Genomic DNA, 20,667 nt, shown 5'->3' on the forward strand with positions numbered 1-20,667 from the left:
AGTAGGCAATTAGATCTTCCCAGAGCTTTACAAATTAACCCTTACAGCAGCCCAGCTTTTATATTCATGGCCAACTATATCATAAACTTGACATTTCTTAAATGCATACAGAAATAATTCTACCATATTTACTTTTCAACTCAGCTGGCTTCCAATCCTGTCTACAACCCATTGAGGAAGGTAGTCTTCTACTTATACACTGCACATCTGTGGTCCACCATTATACCTTCCTCTCTGTACAATTTATAATTTTTATTTCAACATATTTTTCTACATATAATCTGACAAAACCCATTGCTTCAGGTCCATAATTATTCCAAAATGCAATGCACTAACAGATTTTCTATTACCAAAAGAAAAAAAAATAAGGGATTTTCAAACCTGGGCACACCAGATCCATAACTACAAAGGAAAACTGGGGATGAATGTACATATACTTATAACACTAAATATATACTATAACTTATAACACTCACCAATACGTATTCGCTTCACTCTACTATGACCATTGTATTTATTCACCCAGTAAATGTAAGGAAGTCCCCAGTGTGTCCAAAACATATCATGAGCCAGTGATGAAATATCATAAGGAGAACCAATTTCAGTTCTGAATTTATGTTGGTCCATACCTGTCAAAAAATAAAATATGATAACAGTACACAAGGGAGCCTACTTATCACTAATCTCAAAATGAATATTTCTAACGATAGCTTGGGTCAATGCAAATAAACACATGCATTTTCACTTAAAATTTTTTTGTCTGTTACATTTATCTTTTATGTAATAAAAATTACTCAATGAATTATGTATGCAGTTTCTTTAGTGAGTATATCAATACATAACAGAGATTATTTAATGACTGACTTGGCATGGCTTTACCACTGTGTGCACTCATTGCATTGGTTGCCTCCTTTTCCTCAGCTAATCACGTAACATTTAGAATGCAGTGACATTATATAGTGAAGGTTATTAACCTACTTGTAATATATGCCTTACAAATCTCTCAGAATTAAATTTCATCTGTATAAAACTTAGGGCACACAATCATCCTTGCAATGAAGATGCACAACATAACTTTTAGTGATGTTGCACTGTGGGCTACACACAATAGACCAATACAATTCACGGTGCAAGGGCCAGCAATTTGGCTCACTCCTTATTTACTCGTACATTCCCTGCTGGCTTGCTCCAATTTGATACAAGTCATTAGAATTAGGTAAACTGCATAATCAGTTATTAAAAATATTAAAAAGCCTGAAGTTAGAATGAAATGACATTAACAATATACATCTACTAAACAAAGGATCAGTCCTATGCAGAGGCAAATGTGAACAGCTGTGTATGGACAACCTCTCAACAAATACTAAGGAGACCGCTGCAGACAGGTCTTACCATTATAAATATTTCATTATCGAGTTCTTCTAAAACCACAGTATTTTATCTTCCTATTCTGAGCAATATATCTGTGAATAAGGCTAGTTATTACACACTAACAGAGAAGGAAGGATGCTTTAACCTTTAAACGACTAAAGACACCGTATGTCGTCGCAGATAGTAAAGGCAGCGGTACGAATGACGCCATGTGGTGTCGCACAGTCCGCGTGTGCGGACGTTATTTTAAAATACATGTTTAAGGTAGAAAATAATGTCCTACTTATATAATTTTTGGCCACCATCTGCATGGAGTGTCTGTCTTCCCACCTGCGTCATCTGCTGGAATGTTGCCTTCGTGTGGAATTCTAAAAAAAANTACAATATCTGATTCTATATTCTTTCGAGAAAAAAACAGCGTTTATTTCGTTCGATTATCACAGAAATAGCAGAAATAGGAGCAAAATTAGTAAGTAACTTACAGCTCTTACGGATATCTAAGAGCGGCCCTTTAAATAATTCCGTACCGCTCACAAAGCCTAAGTTTAAAGGGCAGTAGGATAAAGGTTAATTATAATAATCTCATTACACTGACTTAATTCAATATTACATGCCTAAGTAGAATGAAAAATAGAATGCATGTTAATTATTTCCTCACAACTATCTAGAAGATGATATGATTTGAGATAAAGTTACAGGCATATTGACTGTAGCGTCACAGAATCTGTCACCACTCTGCCTATGCTTTGGTTGCAGAAGATCTGTACTGTAACATAAATTGGTTAATACATGGAAAGCGCTTCCAGTCACACATAGTAAATATGATTTTATTTAAGATGCCTGAGAAATAAATATTCAAATGTATAAAGAGAAAATTAACAAATCTGGTGCTAAACCAGTACTGAATGAAGTATGTCCACTGAATGAACAATCGAAACCAATAGCATTACACAGAGTTGCTGGAAGAAAAAACAATTACCTGTCTTGAAACAAGACATCTGTTAAATGCTGCCATTAAGTTATAAAACAGCAAGTGGTGCAATGTTTAAATTACCATGTTACAGTGGTTGTATGCTTTTTTGTGCACAAGGTCTGACAATAAAGTTCATGAACCTCACCGTCATGTGCTTGTCATTGCAGCAGTGGACAGAAACCTCAGTATGGTTTTATGAAATTGGCATATCAGTTTTTCACAGCTGTATTTTTGTTGATCTATGGCAGTCTATTTCTGAGTGGTCTCTATTATTGTCTGAGTGTGTTTTTGTGTGCCATCATGAGAATGTCAGAGCTTCTTGTTAAAACTGGCAAGACTGGAAGCGAAATCAGAGAGATGATACTGCAAGTTTATGGGGATAATGCTATGAAGAAAACAGCAGTTTACAAGTGGGTGACACGTTTTTCTGAGGGAAGAGAAAGTGTCACTGATGAAGAGAGATCAGGATGGCCAGCGACAAGAAGAACTGAAGAAAACATTGCAAAAGTTCGTCAAATTTAAGATGAAAATCATTGGCTGTCAGGAGCATAGCAGGGCAAGAGAACATCGAGATAGAAACAGTTAGGAAAATATTAACTGAAGATCTTGACATGAGGAAGGTGTGTGCAAAAATGGTTCCAAAGGAGCTCACTGTCTGTGAGGAAGTTTTTAGCTAACAAATAACTGTACTGGAACACCCTCCCTATTCACTTGATCTAGCCCTCAATGGCTTTTTCTGCTCCTGAATATAAAGGAAATATTGAAAGGAAGGCATTTTGATGACTGATTACATCAGGAGTAATACAATGGCAGATCTGAAAACCATTCCACAAAACCAGTTCCAAAATTGTTTCAAAGGATGGACTAGACACTGGCATCGGTGCATAGCTTCCCAAGGGGAGTACATTGAAGGCTACCAAACTGATATTCAGCAATGAGGCATGTAGCACTTTTACCACAATGAGTTGAACTTCACTCTCAGACCACGTACTCTTTTTTACTTATTGAAAGGTGTTATGAACTAATAGTGCTAACCTATCATAAAACACTGCAGTACAACTAAATTCTTAGTGGTACGCCTAACAGCTTAAAAATAATGAAACAAATAGTTGTGTAGAGTCTAAGAGAGAATCAGGGCCATGAGAATCTGAAATGGCATTCTCTTCTCCACTATAAAAACCGATAGATGTGGCACAGAAAATTGATCTGTTTGGTTAGATAAATTATGTATTTCATGAGTTAAGTACTATTGGTTAACAATTACAACAATGCTGGTTTACAGCATGTGTTGAATTAATATCCTCTACTGCAAGGTTATGTTATGATATGTAGGTTTTGCTGCAGCCAAGGCAGGGGCAGTGGAGATCTCATACTGATGGTTAACAACTTACTTTGCCTCATCTAAACTTATAAAACCTCTCTAATGCCCAGAAGGCTCACTTGTGCAACTTCCAGAAATGTTACTGTCACTCTATGTATGAATTCATATTGGTCATTCTTTTGTGTTGGCATTTAAAATATAATGTTAATTAAACTGTCTTGAATCTGTGAACAGTATTACAGTTTACATAAATGAGAAGACTTAACACTGATGTTTCAATGGTGACTGCACAGTTCAATTATAACATGGGATTATATTTTTTGTATCACACCATAGTGCGAGAAGTTTCAGCTGTCTGGAATAACAAAGGATGAACATGGACTAATGTTTCTGAACAGCAATGGTAAATAATTTTTTTAACTCCATTATTCTTACCATCTACTGCTGCACTAGAAATCTCTTCCTTTTTTGGATCAGTCCAGAAGATCCTGTGCAATTCCTCATCATAGTATAATGAAATGTCTGGACCACCCAAACCAGTCTCAACTACGTGAATACGGCTTCCTTTGCCATCCATATTCAGACGATCAATATGAGGTCCGGTCCCTTTAAATGCATGGCGAGAAAATGCTACAAACATTATTCTGAAACAGTAAATAAGAATATCTGAAGTCTGTTTGTAAACTGATTGCAAGTTTATGGTAATCAATGAAGTGTTCTAATATCTAAGAAATTAAACAGTCATCTATTGTCCAAGATGATGTAAACTTCTATATATGAACATTCAAAAAAAATCTTCCAGTTCCTAAAAGCAACAGGAATAGATCAAAAGAAAGAACTGTCAACTCAAAATTGATATTGAAGTTGAGACATTATAACAGTAAAATTAAACCACAACATTTATATTATGGCAATTTTATTCATGGTTTAATTAAAGATGTTATTAGTACAGATTTTGGCCTTCTGTGTTGTGACCCCACATAATCTTGTAGGTAGATACATTTCAGAGAAACATGTTACCCCAACTTTCAGGGTATTCCAGAGGAATTTATACCTTAAAGATGGAGCATCATATTTCTTCAAAGAGTGGTAACCACCTATATGAAAACACAATGTCATAACCCACAAGACCACACTCTGAATCCATGAAAACCTTACATCTCATATACAGAGTGTTTCACGACTTTAGGGCATAACTGCAGGAGGTGATTTCCTAGGCCTTTGTGATCAAAAAAGTTCATGTAAACATGTGTTCGATTTTGGACAGTTACGGAGTTATGACCGTTCTTTCATTCCCGTACACGCCCTCATGTGAACCGCGTCTATCATCTGGCAGGTCACTATTTTTAGCCAGCTACAGACAAAGCATTCTCGTTATCTCGACACTTGAGAGGTACCTAAGGCGTGGTGGGTTGGTATGTCCAGCCACGACTAGTGTGGCCGCTACTGGTGTTCACAACAGTTCTCATCTCAGTACGTCTGTTACATTCACGATGCCATTTACATTTTCATTTGAGGAGTATGCAGATATGATTTATGTGTACAGGTTTTGTGACGGTAACTCAGTTCTTGCCATAGCTGAATATCAGCAATGGTTTCCGAATCGTAGAATACCGAACCGGAGAGTGTTTACTGGAGTTTACCAGGCATTGCGAGATACTGGTAGACTTCCCGGCGTTCGTATTGCAGCCGAGCGTGGTGTTAATGAAGGCATCAATGAAGAAGGCATTGTTCATATGGTACACCACAGTCCACATACAAGTACGTGAAGAATTGCCAGCCAGGTCTCCAGACTTAAGACCACTGGATTATTGTGTGTGGGGATGGATGAAAGAACTGGTTTAAAATGTGAAGGTGGCAACGCGAGATACTTTGCTCGGTCGCATTCTGGACGCCACTGACCACATAAGAAACAGCCAGCTGAAGCTGCTACGTGCTACCTGCATGGTTCACAACCGAGCGGCAACCTGTGTTGTGGCCGAAGGTGGAATTTTCGAAAATCAGCTTTAAGCACCAATAAATTCAAATTAAAGGTAATTTTACAAAGTTAACTTTACATTCACACTTTAAATGTATCATATATTGTGCTGGTTTATTATTTTGCTCCATTTATTGTCAGCAATCGTTACCTTCTATTCTGAGTTTAAAACAGTCATAACTCCATAACCGTCCAAAATCGGACACATGTTTATATGAACTTTTTTGATCACAAAGACCTAGGAAATCACCTCCTACAGTTATGCCGTGAAGTCGTGAAACACCCTGTATATATCACAAGACCAACACTGTTAAGTCTCGATATTGACAGTATCAACAAATATCCCTATAAAAAGCATTAGTTAAAACTTACTTAATATATTAACTACTTTAGGATAAAATTTATGTTCACCAAACTGACCAAATCAGCTGATGAAAATCAGGTATTAATGATTGGGTAGCCATAATGAATAGACAAAGAGCTGTTAGAACCCTCATGTTCCTTTAATTGTTCCTGACCATTTTCTGAATAATGTACCATTCCAAAGAAAAATGTCTCCTTTAATTTCCTCCCCACCATCAACACTGTGTAATGAGTGACCCAGGAACTCCCACATTTTTCTTATTACTGACAAATCAAGCGTCTTCACTAGAATTTTTATAGAAGATATTGTGACAGAATATGATCCACTGGTAGGCAATGAGTCACTAAACATATTCTCGAGGAAAGAAATACACAGGCAACAATAGAAAACTGCCATGTCTATGCCTACGGCCAGTGAACACCTTCCCCCCTTAAGCGTATAACAATACACAATGACACTGTTTATGAGGCAATTGCATGGTAACACATCTATACACTAACAGAAGAGGTTTTCTATGTGGTCTGTACTGCAGCTATATAACAAGAGCTGAGCTGTAGGATTGGAGAGAATTGGAATAGGGAGTCAAACACGATCAAGAGAATGGGAATATAACATCATGCAATGATGTTCACAGAATAACAGAGTTCAGTGGGGCGTACAAGGACAGGAGAGAATAGCAAAAGGACTATTTCTGAAGTTGGAGGATCAGCAACAGCGCTATAATTGATTGTGATTAAGAAAAATTGTAAATGGAGGTGTTAAATCCAATCATCAAATCCAGAACCCATTATTATTTGTCATGGAACCCCAGACATGTGACAATATTAAGAATGACAGGGGAACACAATACTTGCGAGCTGTACATATATACTTATATATGTATATATATAACTCTGGGAAATTACCCTTCCTCTGAGACAACAGCAACATCAAGAGGAACTTCTCCTTCTGAACTGTGAAGCAATACAGTCTTTTCTAGTGAAGAGAGGCTCATTATCTCCACAGCTCCCTTTACACCATTACACACGTACAAATTATTTCCCATATAATCTGAAAGTAATATTAGAACATTTAACATATATTATTTATGAATTAGCATTAAAAACAAAATTCAAAATATGACCAATATCTGCCAGTTACGTGACCACTGATTAAAATTATGCCATTTCTTCACAAGATTGTCATATTTCAGCAGTTGTGTAATCAGACTAATATCAGTGTTTATACAAATAGAAAAGCTTTGGAACAAATACATTCCTGTTTATAACAAGTGCACCACAGTGATCTTGTGATCCATCTAAATATCAACACTATGACAATTCCATTTTAATTAAAAAGACCGACAAGTTTGAATTTATTAGAAAGCACTTACAGATCAAAAATCAATGACAGTTTAACGATTCTTTTTCCAGTTGAAATAAAATACATATATTTAGAAGTCCACTACTGTTCACCTCACTGCACTTATCTCAATAATTTCAGAGTTATAGGTAAAATTTCATATAAAGATACAAAGAAAAGTTTGAACATGTTTGTAATGTAAGCCAAGACCCCTTGAGAAAATTCAAATTGCTTCCATATCCACCACAACACTTAGGGATATCAACCTGTTTTAATTACAAAGCAATTACACAACAATTACACAGCAGTTATGCCCACTTTACCTCGTGCACTTGCGTGATGTTGAACTTTATGTGTAACATGTCTCTTAATTTTGTACTAACAGAAATGCAAAGCCAAACTTAACAGTCAGGTTAATATGCAGTCTGACCACAAAGCTCTAACATATACTAATCAAGTTTCTCCTTTACATCATACTATCATTCAATTAACATGAGTATATAAAATTCAGATTAACTGAATTTCCATTTTTAACATGGAAGCAATAAGCATGTATTATGAAAATGAACTATCTAAAAGAGAAATTAAATTACATTTGTCTCATGTTCAAATCCTGGCAGATGAAGTATCTGTAGTAAAGGCAAATACAAAACATATGACACCTCTTCTGTTCCATAATGTTCAACATACACTGTTCTGCTTGAAGGTGGAGGGTAGGACAGATGTAACAGAAATACATACACCTTCAAATAAGATCTTAAATTTTAACTTACTTGCTTATAAGAAGACTAATAAATAAAAACACTTATTCATGTGTTTACTGCTAATATGTACTATGCGAGTTACTTATGGAAAATGGAATGCTCAGTGGTAGAGTTTCATCAATGTGATATGCAAAGCATACAGCAAAAAATCTCAACCACATATTCAGTTATCTTCATCTTACCCACATTCTCATGTTTCTACAGCATCATTACAAATATTAAGTTTTCATTTACAATATAATGTGTGCTTATATAATGTGTAGAAAATAATTCAGTGAAAAGAAACACTATTACCAGCAAAAGTAAACCATAATACTCTTCTTACCACATTATTCACATATTTGCTTTTGCTCATTTCTTCCAACTTACCGAAGTCCATTGAATCGATACTTCCAGTTACTGTTGTCAGATGGTGTAATACTGTTCTCGGTACGATACTGAGTGTGAATAGCATGTACTGCTCAGAATCAAATATGATTACATATCCTGAAAAATTCAAAACACTGTCAAACTTCAGAATCATAATTGAAGAAATCCCTTTACCTCTCAACAGTTCTCACTGCATGCTTTCAGAATTTGTTTTTGAAACAAATATATTTTAAAAGTTCCTAATGCAAAAACTGTACTATAATATTCAAACATTTGTTAAAAACTACAGACCATGTCATATTATGTAGTTTGTACACTTGATATTCTATATGGAGACTCTGAATATACAACAATTAAAACATAACCACATTCCTTCAAGAATGACGAACATCGATGTGCCCACAAGAGAGATGCATTTCAGGTTTTAAAGGTAATCCACATAAAATGTTAGGGTTTCATTTTGGTTTGGAGAAATGTGTAGTTGTAGAAAAGGTCTTCGTCATCAGGGTTAAGTGATGAGAATGAATGGGAAATGGTTTATATAAGTGAACAGTAGGCAATAAAATAAATATTTTTTAATTATCCTTTCAATCCAGAGAGTACTGTATATCTAATCAAGGTTTTCCCAAATTCACAGTGGATCTGAGTATAAAGATGGATTTGCAGTTCCTGATTCTGCACAACCAGCACTGGCAGTAGCCTGTAGCCACAAGAATTTTTTGCAAAATATTTTAAAATGCAACTTTATAAAAATAGTCATAAATTATGTAATAAATTAAAAACTATTCTGGACAATGAGAAGAAAATCTTTACACCTGTGCTATTTCCAAAACTTCAGTAAATGAACTATGTGCAGTGATTGCAATGTAGATTCTTTGTACTATGTATGAGCAATCATCAGACCTTTCATAAATTTTCTAATGCAAAAGCAATATATAATACTCACCTGTAAGTGAATCATAAGTTACAGCCCCAATTGTATGGATCAGTGTTAATGACATCTCATAAAACGTTTGTCTTCCTAGAACTTGGTGACCAAGAGCAAGAAGTTTATGACCTCCTGCTGCCATCATCAGCTCATGTCTGTTTGCTCTCTCTGAAAGAATAGTTAGCAACACAACAATTACCTTATATGCATAAAGTTAGAATACACTGCTTATATGCCAGAAAATACAGCGTGTTCCATTCAAACCTCCCACATTTTAATTAATCATTGCAAACAAATTGTGATAAATCATGAATTATAATTAACACTAGATGAAATAAATTTCAGTTTTCTTTCAGTGAGGTTACAGTATCTGGCAGCATACACCTTGACATGTTAGAACAGTTCCTGTACCCCCAGGTAGCCGATCTGCAGCCTAACATAATCTTCCAATAAAATGGAGGCCCCCCCCCCAAATTGAGGTCTGGATGTTCGGAGGTCCCTCAATGCCACCCACCAATCTCGCTGGATTGGACATGGCAGACAAATTCTGTGGCCACCATGTTCACTGGACCTCATTCTGCTCAATTTCTTCCTCTGGGGTTACGTGAAGGACCATGTGTTCATGACTCCAGTGAATGACCTCCCGGATTTACGAGCCTGCATCCATGAAACAATTGCTACTGTACCAATGGCCATGTTGGAAAGAATGTGGCATGAAATTGAATACAGACTGGATATTGTTCATGCCACCAGTGGTGCACATGTAGAGGTTTATTAGTGTCTCAACATTTTTTGGGTTGTTCTTATATTTCCTATAGCTCCATTTTCTTACCAGTCATGCTTCTGTTCTAAGATCTGATAAAATGTGGGAGGTATTCTGTATTCTGAAATACTGATTGAACCAAGAATCATCAATCTCCAGCCTCTAGACAGTCCTTCAAATTTCAGTCAGACCAAGAGGATTTCTCCAAATTCTACTGGATCCAGTGGATCCAACATAACTCACCATAGCACGTATGTTTATCTGCTCCAAGAATTTGACTCTCTCCGCAGGCACAACTATAGGTTTTATTTGGAGCCAGAACACAAATTTCACTGCAAGGTGCATTCTTACATGGATTCTGGAACTGAACAGAGGAATAAAGCATTATAAAGCATCAACTCTAATAGCGTGGTACTCAACTTCATGGAGCTGAGCCCGTCTTGAGAAGCTGACAGTCACACAGCTATTCAAGAACTTTCCCAACACTTCACGGAACCCAAATGTTCATTACCACATTCACAAGAGCCTTCCACTAGTCTCAATCCAGTCCATACCACCCCATCCTATTTCTCTAGGATACATTTTAATACTGCCCACCCACCTACATCTTGGTCTTCCCAGTGGTCTCTTTCCTTCTGGATTTCCCACCAATATCCTATATGCATTCCTCTCCCCCCCCATTTGTTCTACATGTCAATCCATCTCATCCTCCTTAACTTGATTATTTTAATTAAATCTGGCAAAGTGTACAAGTTATGAAGCTCATCATTATGCAGTTTTTCCAACCTCCTGTCACTTCATCTCTCTTTTGTCCAAATATTTTCCTCAGTACACTGTTCTCAAACATCCTCAGTTTATTTACTTCCCTTAATGTCACAAATAAAGTTCCACATACATACAGCACCAGAGGCAAAATTATAGTTATGTGTACTCTAATTTTTATGTTTTTAGACAGCAGATAAGATAATAGATTCTGGAATGAATGGTAGCAAGCATCACTCAAATTCAACCTCCTCTTAATTTCTCCTGAATCAAATTTTGATTTGTTACTGCCCTTCCCAAATACTTGAACTGTGCCACATTTACAAAGGAACTGTTAACTACATGTCATGATTTTGCCCTGCATTCTGGTGATGAGACAGCAACATATACTTAGGATTCTCTGCATTTACTTGCAGACCAACCCATTCACTAGTGCTAAAGTTCCTGTGTTTTTCTTCATGGTATCTGTGTTTATCTCCCAGTAGATTCACATCATCAGGGAGCAGCAGCTGATGCGTCTCATTTCTAATGGCATGGTGTAACAGAAAAATATGTCGTTTATACTGATCATTTAAATATGAGAACCTCAAGAAAAAATATGGTACGAAAAGGAATAATTTGCTGGAGACATAGTGACAAGTCTTGCTAATGAAATGTATTAAAATCACCGTTTTCCTGTTGGACTTTGATAGTAGCCAAATTCTCTGTGTCAAAGATTCAATAACTTCAATAATATGCCAGTCATCCTTCAGCCCAAAGAAGATTCCTGGTATTCATTTCTGTTAGAGACTGAGTCGACCTCAGGGCCATAGTGCAGCTGGAAGGATTAGGTAAATTGAAGAAATCCAATGACCTCATCGGGAATCAAATCTTCAACCTTCGGACTTGTAACATAGTGCCTCAACCAACTACGCTACCGCATGCCCAGGATGGTGCAGTCGGTAGAGTGACTGGTTATGGCGTGAATGGAGGGGTCGGAGTTCAAGTCCCAGTGGGGTCAAGAATTTTCTTTGCTCCACACTGTCCAGACCAGCTCTGGGAACCACCCTGCCTCCTATCCAATAGGTACCAGGAGCTCTTTCCCCAGGGGTAAAGCGGCCAGGGTGTGAAGCTAATCACTCGCCTCCAGCTAGTGCCAAGGTCAAGAAAATGTGGATCTCTACATCCACTCCCTCATATGCCTTCATGGCATAGTGCTTAATTAAGCACACGTCAACTTTACCTTTAGCTGTTCATAGAATGTAAGTACAAGAAACAGTAATCCTTCCATAGCAAAATCTGATTATATATTGTAGAAATTAATGTGTACTTGTTGAAATGGGAAGTGTGGAGGCCCTGCCAGCACTTGAATATGTATATATGAAGGGGTTAAGGAAATATGGTGTTAAGAGTGTGGACTGAATTCATTTGGGTGTTGGGCTCTTATGAAAATGGAATGAACCTTCAGGTTCCTTAAAACATGAGAAATCTGACCATCAGCTCCTTGAGACAGTTATAATCCATGGAATTACTTTATAATTTAAGCAGTTATTTATAAAAATACCAACCGAAGGCATCATGGCTGGATGATAAATATGGACACCATAAATAAAACTTGATCTGGACTTTTCACGAATTATCACACGATGATTCTTCCCAGTAAACTTGTGGCAAGCTTGAATATCACGTCCATGCCAGTCTGACCAATAGAGTGTGTCTTCGAACACTGCAATTGCATATGGATGCTTCACGGCATCTTTCAAAATAATCTTGAAAGGAAAAAAATAATTTTAGTATGACTTTAGTGTTAAATCCTGATTTAGAAATCTAGCCATATCAAGTACACTACAACATGAAGACTTTTAGAAGTTTCCAGTTTTATTCAATAATGTTTAAGGAGCATTCATGAATTTTCATTAAGAACTAAATTTTAATATATAAAAGTCAAGTCTCATTATATTCCTTTAAATCTTGAACAACCAGATTTTACTCAAACAAATCTCTCCTCAATGGATGGATTACAAATATAAATTTCCAATTTAAAATATTTGCTGCATCTTAACAATTACAATTTATGGAATAATAAATGGAATATTGTGACATTTATCCAGAAAGAAAATTATCACAACATGACTCAGTGATATTATAAAATTTCTGTTAATGAAGACAGTTAAATTCCAACACCTATAAAAGAATAACATCGAAGTCAACACTAGTAATACATGAATGCAAATTTTTCACTAGCTGCACATTTTATTACAGAATCACATATCAACAACTTACCCTTCTGTCAGATCCATCCAGCTTGACTGATTCTATAACAAGCAGTTTAGCATCGACCCAGTATAGACGGGAATTGTGGTAATCTACAGTAAGACCATTAGGAAAGTGTAGTTCTGTTGAAATAAATGCTTCTGGGTTGGATCCATCCATTCCTGCCTTACCAATCAGAGGCACATTTCCCCAGTCTGACCAAAACATCAACCTAGGATAGAGAAGTATCTTCAGTAATGTGTATTCCAGCACTAGACACTACAACCACATGCAACAGTTTCTAACAAATCAACTTACCCTTCAGTAGGTAACAAAACAATACCGCGTGGTTTTTCTATATCTTCGTTGATCACTACAGTACAAAATGAACCATTGTTTGTGCATACACCAATATGCTGTGCATCAACATCGGTGAAATATATGTTGCCCGTAACCCAGTCTACAGCAAGATCTTCAGGCTGGTACACTCCTAAAAACAAATTGTTAAAATGCCAATGAATCCTAAACATACACATGTATTTCATTCAATTACTTTCCTTGAATTTTAATGTACTAGTACTTTTTCCAAAATTATACATTGAACTACAAACATAGGCAGTCACATTAAATGTTTATGGCAGTTCCTCTCATTCAGCAGAGTTTCCTAAGCAGAAAGTAGTCAGAATTAAGTTGCAATACATCTTTTATCCGTGCGTATTATACAAGCTCTTCATGAAGGTACTCCACAGAACAGCGATTCCCAGCCGCTTGATTCATAGTTTAATCAATATGTTTACCAAGGCAGTAATGTCATTATTCGTCTCTTATTGCACAGTGTAAGTAGATCTTACTTATGGGTTTCTGTGCCATTTAAGTGCAACGTAGTTCATTGTTCCTTTATCAGACATTTCACTACATATTTCGGCCTAAAGTGCCACCTTCAGGTATAGAGATTGTAGTAGCGCAGGACTCTACCGCTCACTGTAATGCATTTCAGTGAGCCTCATATATCATACAAGAAAAACCAAACCACTGTGTTACGAGATATTACTATTCTATTACTTTCATTTTGTAGAATAATCAAAAGCAGCAGCCACTGTAGTCAAAACAACATGAAGTTTCTAATGCAACATAATTACCTGCATCCACAACTATTTCCATGTTAGATCCATCTTCCTTGCTACGCATAATTGCTTCCTCCCCAGACACTAGGTGTGTCCAATAAATATGGATGCCATCATAAGAGATACCCACAACATGATCCAAGTTTCTGGCAACCACATAATAAACTCGCTTGTGAATGTAAAGACCACGTATCTCTTTCGAAGATGAAAACAGAAGCAAAGCATCTGCACCTAAATAAGAAACATAGTTGTGCAATTCTTTCATTTTGTTAACATTAAAGTTCATATAAGTCTAGACCAACTGGGTCTTGCTTGATTTTCATGAAAGCTGAAAACTTCCTTTATAACATTACTACGTAGGTAAGTCAATAAGTAAGTTACAAATGGGTATAGGACTTAAACAAATAAAGAGTACTGATTTGCAAAATGCTTTTATTACTCAACATAATCTCCCCATACACTGAGGCACTTGTCTCGTCATTTCACAAGCCTCTGAAAACCAGCAACATAAAATTCTTCTGATTCAAATTGCTCCTTTGCTCTGTACACATGAAACAATTCTAGAACTGCTTAATGGAATTCATGGAATTTGAGACTGGAATTTTACTAAAATTTGTAGAAACTAATTCTGGGCCAAAACAAGAGCTACTAGTAAGACCTACATGTTTTTGCAAGAATTTTGAGCCTAACTCCCTTACACCTTTATCGGAGGGAAAAATGTTTCAAACAAAAGTTGTGAAGGAAAATAAAGCAAACCCTTTATGTCTGGTACACTTTCTCTGTAAGTCACATAGTTTTTGAGATACTTCAAATACAGTGAACACCTCAGAATTATGCCATGCATAATTTCAAAAGCCATATATTCATCAATCAAAAATGGTCTCCCAAAGAGATCCGAAGACTATTGAAATCTCATCACTGATAATTATTAAAGAAATTCTGCTTTCTTCTTAATCTATAGATCTACATGTACATGTACATAAATGCATATTAAATTAAAATATAATATCAGGTAATGCTACAGCCCTCTACTTTATTCAAATTTGAACTTCATTGCTTACAAAATAACTATACAAAATTCAGTGAATGCACAAGAGCTGCTATGCTATATGTATATTTCCTAACTTGATTAAAATATGGAACAGTGTAAGTTTTATTTTCAGTTCTCTAGAATGCAGACTTTGTAAATTATCATTAGGAGTACACTTCAATTGTAATCCAGCCACCAGCATGATCATGTATTTTATTAACAATGTAATTTTGATAATGGACAGATCACATTCCATTCATTGCATTCAGGGAGAAATGGCCATGAAACAACTTCCAGTTTGAAGAGAAGGTTGCCTTCTTACTGAAGTAGTCATTCCCTACACTCTACCCAAAACTTGTCAAGAACCGCAATGTGAAACTGAATGAGGATGGTGATAACCTTGTCCAAAATATGCAATATCAGTTTGGGTTCTGTATTACAGCATAACGTTTCAATTGTTCAAATTAGCGTTAATTGTTTATCTTCTGTCAAAATTGCAACCCTTTTACATTCTAAACTTCAACACTACATGTTTCGGCCCAAACGGCCATCTTCAGGTATTTTTACGTTACAGATATTTTACTAAAACTGTTAAAAACTGCTACACTGTTTTAATTTGTGTTAAAAAGACTAATAAAGACATCACCACACACTGTAGAGGAAGCACACACAAGCCAGGAGCATATGGCAATCAAAACCTGAAAGACCACAAACGTAAGGGGCAAGCTGCCAAGAAAAACTCCTTGATACACTTACAAAATGACGGACACCCCAGGTGAGATGAAATAATATTCAACAAATGTTAAAGGATTTTATCTCGTTTTACTTAAAAAGAAGACTACAGCGTGTGTTTTTAACACGAATTAAAACAGTGTAACAGTTTTTAACACAGTTTTAGTAAAATATATGTAACATAAAAACACCTGAAGATGGCCATTTGAGGCCAAACCATGTAGTGCTGAAGTGTAGAATGTAAAAGTATTCAATTTTTACAGAAGATAAACAATGGACACTAATCAGTTTGGGGTTAAAACATGATTCACATGATTGACTAACAAGGTTTTTGTCAATGGTGATCATGTTTGAACTCATTCACAGAGTTCTAGGCTTTTAAAGACAGCAGTCAGCTGTGACATGATGCCCGAGAGCCAGAATAGTGGAGCCATAATGGACATCCATTGCCAGCCAACGGCTTGGTGAGAACATCTCCGCAGCGACAAACAGATGCAGAAGTCCACTGCTAGCCAACAGTGCACCAAACACATTCACATGGCAACAGGCATAAAACACAAATAACAGAATAATACACAAACTGTTGGAGATAATCTATATTCAGTTCATTTGAAGTCGGTTCAGTCACAATATTTTTCATTCATCAATCATCACAGCAGAAGAGAAGACACTCATAGTCCAGTAAAAGAATAGAGTGAGTCTTAGACAGTCACTACTTGTGAGCTGCTACAATTGGTTGTAATTGTAAAAGAGGTGCCAATGAATCCAATCATCCAATTCAGAACCCATTATTAGTCATGGAACCCCAGACAAGTGACACTAATTCCCCAGAGGACATTTCCATTTCTTCTACCAGCATACCTCAAAATGTGCAGTACCATGAAAAAAAATAATTCCACGGTTAAATCCAAGAAGGTGGTTATTTTTTCAGTGCAGAAAGTACAGTGCTATAGTTGATTCAGCCCTGCCACTTTAAACCTTATGTAGCTATCAGCCCAAGTTTCTGCAGAATGTTTTTCCCTTAAGAATTTACTATACTGTAGTATGATAAAAGGGGAAAAACCCTTTTAAATTTATTATGTTTTACTTTGTTAGGTGTAAAGAGGTGAACAAGAAGAAATGGCAGAAAGAAATAGTGCCACTAGAAACATTTCATTATGTAATAGTTATCTTTCCTATTATTACTATCATATTTACAAGAAAATATACGAATGAGAAAACTACCGAGTCAATCTACTTTATGAACCAGGGTACATTAAACTTTGAGCGGGCAACTTTCAAGAAGAAAAGCCCCGTTTAAGCATGAACTCCACACTGGCATATGAATGCCAGAAGTATCTGGAAAACAGAATTAGTGACTTTCTAAGCATGACATGTTATATTTGTATACGTTATGCAATTTCTTTAGTGAAAAGAACAGGACATATCACATGTTGATGAGGGTTAACAGCAACTGCAACTACCCTAACCCTCAATTTCCCACATGGCCTTAATTTGTCACCTGTGTTGTCTTCCAGAAATGAAAATCCCTCAGTTTGAAAGAGATCACTGTATTTAAAATATCTGGGAATTTCATGTGAAGATGAATTTGAATATTTATGAGGTAATTATCTCATTTCACTAACAGTACAGGTTGGATTGTTCCAGACGTTTCTCCTTTCACTGTCATAAAAAATCATTAAATGTGCCAATACTGTCAAGTAATATTTTGTTATACAATCAGTAATATTATTTTTGTTCTGAAAAATGTTTATTAGGGCTAGTTCTGTAATATATAATTGTATTAGTTCTAATACTGAACAATGAACTTTCAAGATTGCTGTTTGGAAATTTCCATACTTACTGACAGGTTAACAGCTGAACTGCTTATGGAATCATGCAAACTCTAGAGAACTTTAATAATTCAATATTTATTTACTGCAATAAGCAATGTTAAGAAATTACAATAGTTTACCTGAAACTCTGTTCTGTAATGAGTAAAAATTTCTTTCATAAAACAAAAGTATTTAGCTTCACAAGAAACACTCACCAGTTTGTATTTAGAAGTGCCAGAATCATAAGTAATTTACTGTACTGTATTCACTTTTGCTTCTGTAACTTTCAGTTGAATATGACCAAACAAAACAGTTTTAGTCTTTTCAAATAGTTTAAAAAAGGACTCTTAGATCAACTAACCTGTAGCTTTGCAGGAATGCTTGTCAGATGCGAGTTCATATCCTTCATCACAGTAGCAGCTGTAACTTCCCTGCAGATTTTTACATCTTTGATCACAGATGCCATATTCCAAGCATTCATCTTTGTCTGTAACATGTATTTGTACATTCCATCTATTAGATATAGATATATATATATATATCAACAGTATTTCAGTCTTAAACAACCTACTCATACCTAGTGGCTATCAGATTACCACTAAATGTCATTAATTAATATGGAAGATGCAAATAGTTTATCAGTACTTCTCAGCATATCACTTGGTATGTGTTCTTGATAAATTTGAACAAAATCTACTAAGTTACAAAATTCATATCCCACAGAAATAATTTAGATTTGCAAAATAAAATTTAAACAAGAAAATTAATTTTTCCTGTACATGTTTTAAGTTACATAACAGTAATAGGTTTAGCAGCACGTAACCAAGTTATGATACAATCAAAGTTGTATAAAACTGACTTTGCAATCTCTCTGAACCATTGCACAAACTACACTCATCTGTATCACAAGCCAACCACAATTTTTCCAATAACACGAACCAATTATCACACCTATATAAAGTGAATTGTTGTGTGATAAAGATCAGAGTAAAGTAAGTAAAAGTAAAAGATATAAACTATTCCTTGGAGCTAACTGCTCTAGAATATTAAAATATATCAAATAAGGCAATACACTGACATAACACTATTCATTCTGGTCCGTCACACTAATAAACCAAATTACAGAATAATTGTTAACACCATCCAGTGTGATTCAATTTGTAGGTATTTATTTCCTTTACATGTTTTGGTCAGCTGACCATCTTCAGAAGGCATAAGACCAACATGTTCAGGAACTACTATTACAAAGTTCATAATACATACAGGTTTTTATACAAAAAGCTATTTACAGTTATTTGGATTAAAATCTTATTACTGTCTAACATTAAGATCTTGAACCAATATGGTTTGTGTCCTTGCGACTCTTCCATTAAAAAAAGTGGGGGTATTATCTGAAGTCTTCAGAGGTCCTTGCAGTGATCAGCATATTTGACAATTTCCATGATCTGTTCCATAAGCTGGTATTGGTGACCTTTGCCTAATATGTGCTGGGCAAAAGCTTTCTGATTTAACAGAAGATGCATAAGTACACAAACCATATCAGTTCAAGATATTAAATATTAGACATTAACAAGACTTTAATCCAAATAATTGTAAATAACTTTTTATATAAAAACGTCTAAGTATGTATCACAAACTTTTTAATAGTAGTTCCTGAACATGTTGATCTCATGAATTCTGAAAATGGTCAGCTAACTGGAACATGCAAAGGCAATACATCTATAAATTGACTCACACTGGACAGTGTTAATTATTCTATAATTTACTGACATAACACTTTAACAATCACCAAAATATGAAAGAATTATCTGCATGCATTTGACATGATTTCAGGCTGGTTTCAAAAACGAAGAACTTGCAGGATAATGCAAGTTGAGTATGTCCCCTTACAGTGTGAAAAAGAGGCCAATATTTATGTAACACTGAGGAAGATTATACACTTTAAAGCCACTCGGAGACCACTAGCAAACACACAGTATTTGTTCAGATAATTTTTGCCTAAAATTTAATATAACACGATTATCAATCAACCCTCGAGTTCCATTAGGCAGAAAAGTAATCCTCAACGTACTAGGTGGTTCAAATATGACAAGGACTGATTTTTTTGTAAACAAGCTGCACTGTGCAGCAGCTGTGCAACCTTGAGAGATTGTAGCCACAACCTCCACTCTCCCTCCTGTTAGGGTTAGAACCTGTTCAGTGCTGTCTGGGAGTGGCTAGAGGGATGAGCGTACAGAAGGTACTGTGGAGCGTGGAACAACGCATTGTGATCAAATTCCTCATTGGAGAAAACGTCCCGTCTGCTGAAATTTACCACACACTACAACAGTATGGGGAAGATGGTCTCTCACGGACCCATGTGTTTGAGTGGTGTAAGTGCTTCAGAGAGGGCAGAGAGCGCGTAGAGAATGAACCGCATGATCGTCGGCCGCGAACATCCGTCACCAAGCCAAACATTGATCGTGCAGATGCACTTATTCATGAGAATAGGCGCATCACTATCAAGGAACTTGGAGCAATGCTGTCCATCAGTGTTGGTAGTGTAGAGGACATCGTGAAATATCACCTGCACTATCGCAAGGTGAATGCACAGTGGGTATCACGCACTTTGATGGACGTGAACAAAATGGTGCGCATGCAAGTTGACAGTCGTCTCCTACAGAAGTTTGAAGATGAAGGTGACGCATTTTTGAAGTCTATAGTGACCACCAATGAAACGTGGGTGCACTACTTCATTCCAGAGTCCCAGCAATCATCATGCGAGTGGTGGCATACTACCACTTCTCCCAAACACACGAGAG

At 36.2% G+C, this 20,667-nt stretch overlaps 1 protein-coding gene across 1 annotated transcript in view; it reads right to left on the bottom strand.

The window, feature by feature from the left end:
- Nucleotides 1-20,667, bottom strand: part of LOC111866027 (vitellogenin receptor) — a 91,150-nt gene that overhangs the window by 38,997 nt on the left and 31,486 nt on the right. Inside the window, exons 8-18 of the mRNA XM_023854519.2 lie at nt 18,228-18,353; nt 14,306-14,521; nt 13,485-13,656; nt 13,197-13,398; nt 12,482-12,682; nt 10,416-10,536; nt 9,428-9,577; nt 8,482-8,598; nt 6,913-7,057; nt 4,101-4,309; nt 477-629 (exon numbers count right to left, since the gene is read on the bottom strand). Coding sequence (XP_023710287.1) covers nt 477-629; nt 4,101-4,309; nt 6,913-7,057; nt 8,482-8,598; nt 9,428-9,577; nt 10,416-10,536; nt 12,482-12,682; nt 13,197-13,398; nt 13,485-13,656; nt 14,306-14,521; nt 18,228-18,353 — 1,812 coding nt within the window. The remainder of the gene's footprint in view (nt 1-476; nt 630-4,100; nt 4,310-6,912; nt 7,058-8,481; nt 8,599-9,427; nt 9,578-10,415; nt 10,537-12,481; nt 12,683-13,196; nt 13,399-13,484; nt 13,657-14,305; nt 14,522-18,227; nt 18,354-20,667) is intronic.

Source organism: Cryptotermes secundus, unplaced genomic scaffold, assembly GCF_002891405.2.
Source record: "Cryptotermes secundus unplaced genomic scaffold, Csec_1.0 scaffold135, whole genome shotgun sequence".
Lineage (NCBI taxonomy): Eukaryota > Metazoa > Arthropoda > Insecta > Blattodea > Kalotermitidae > Cryptotermes > Cryptotermes secundus.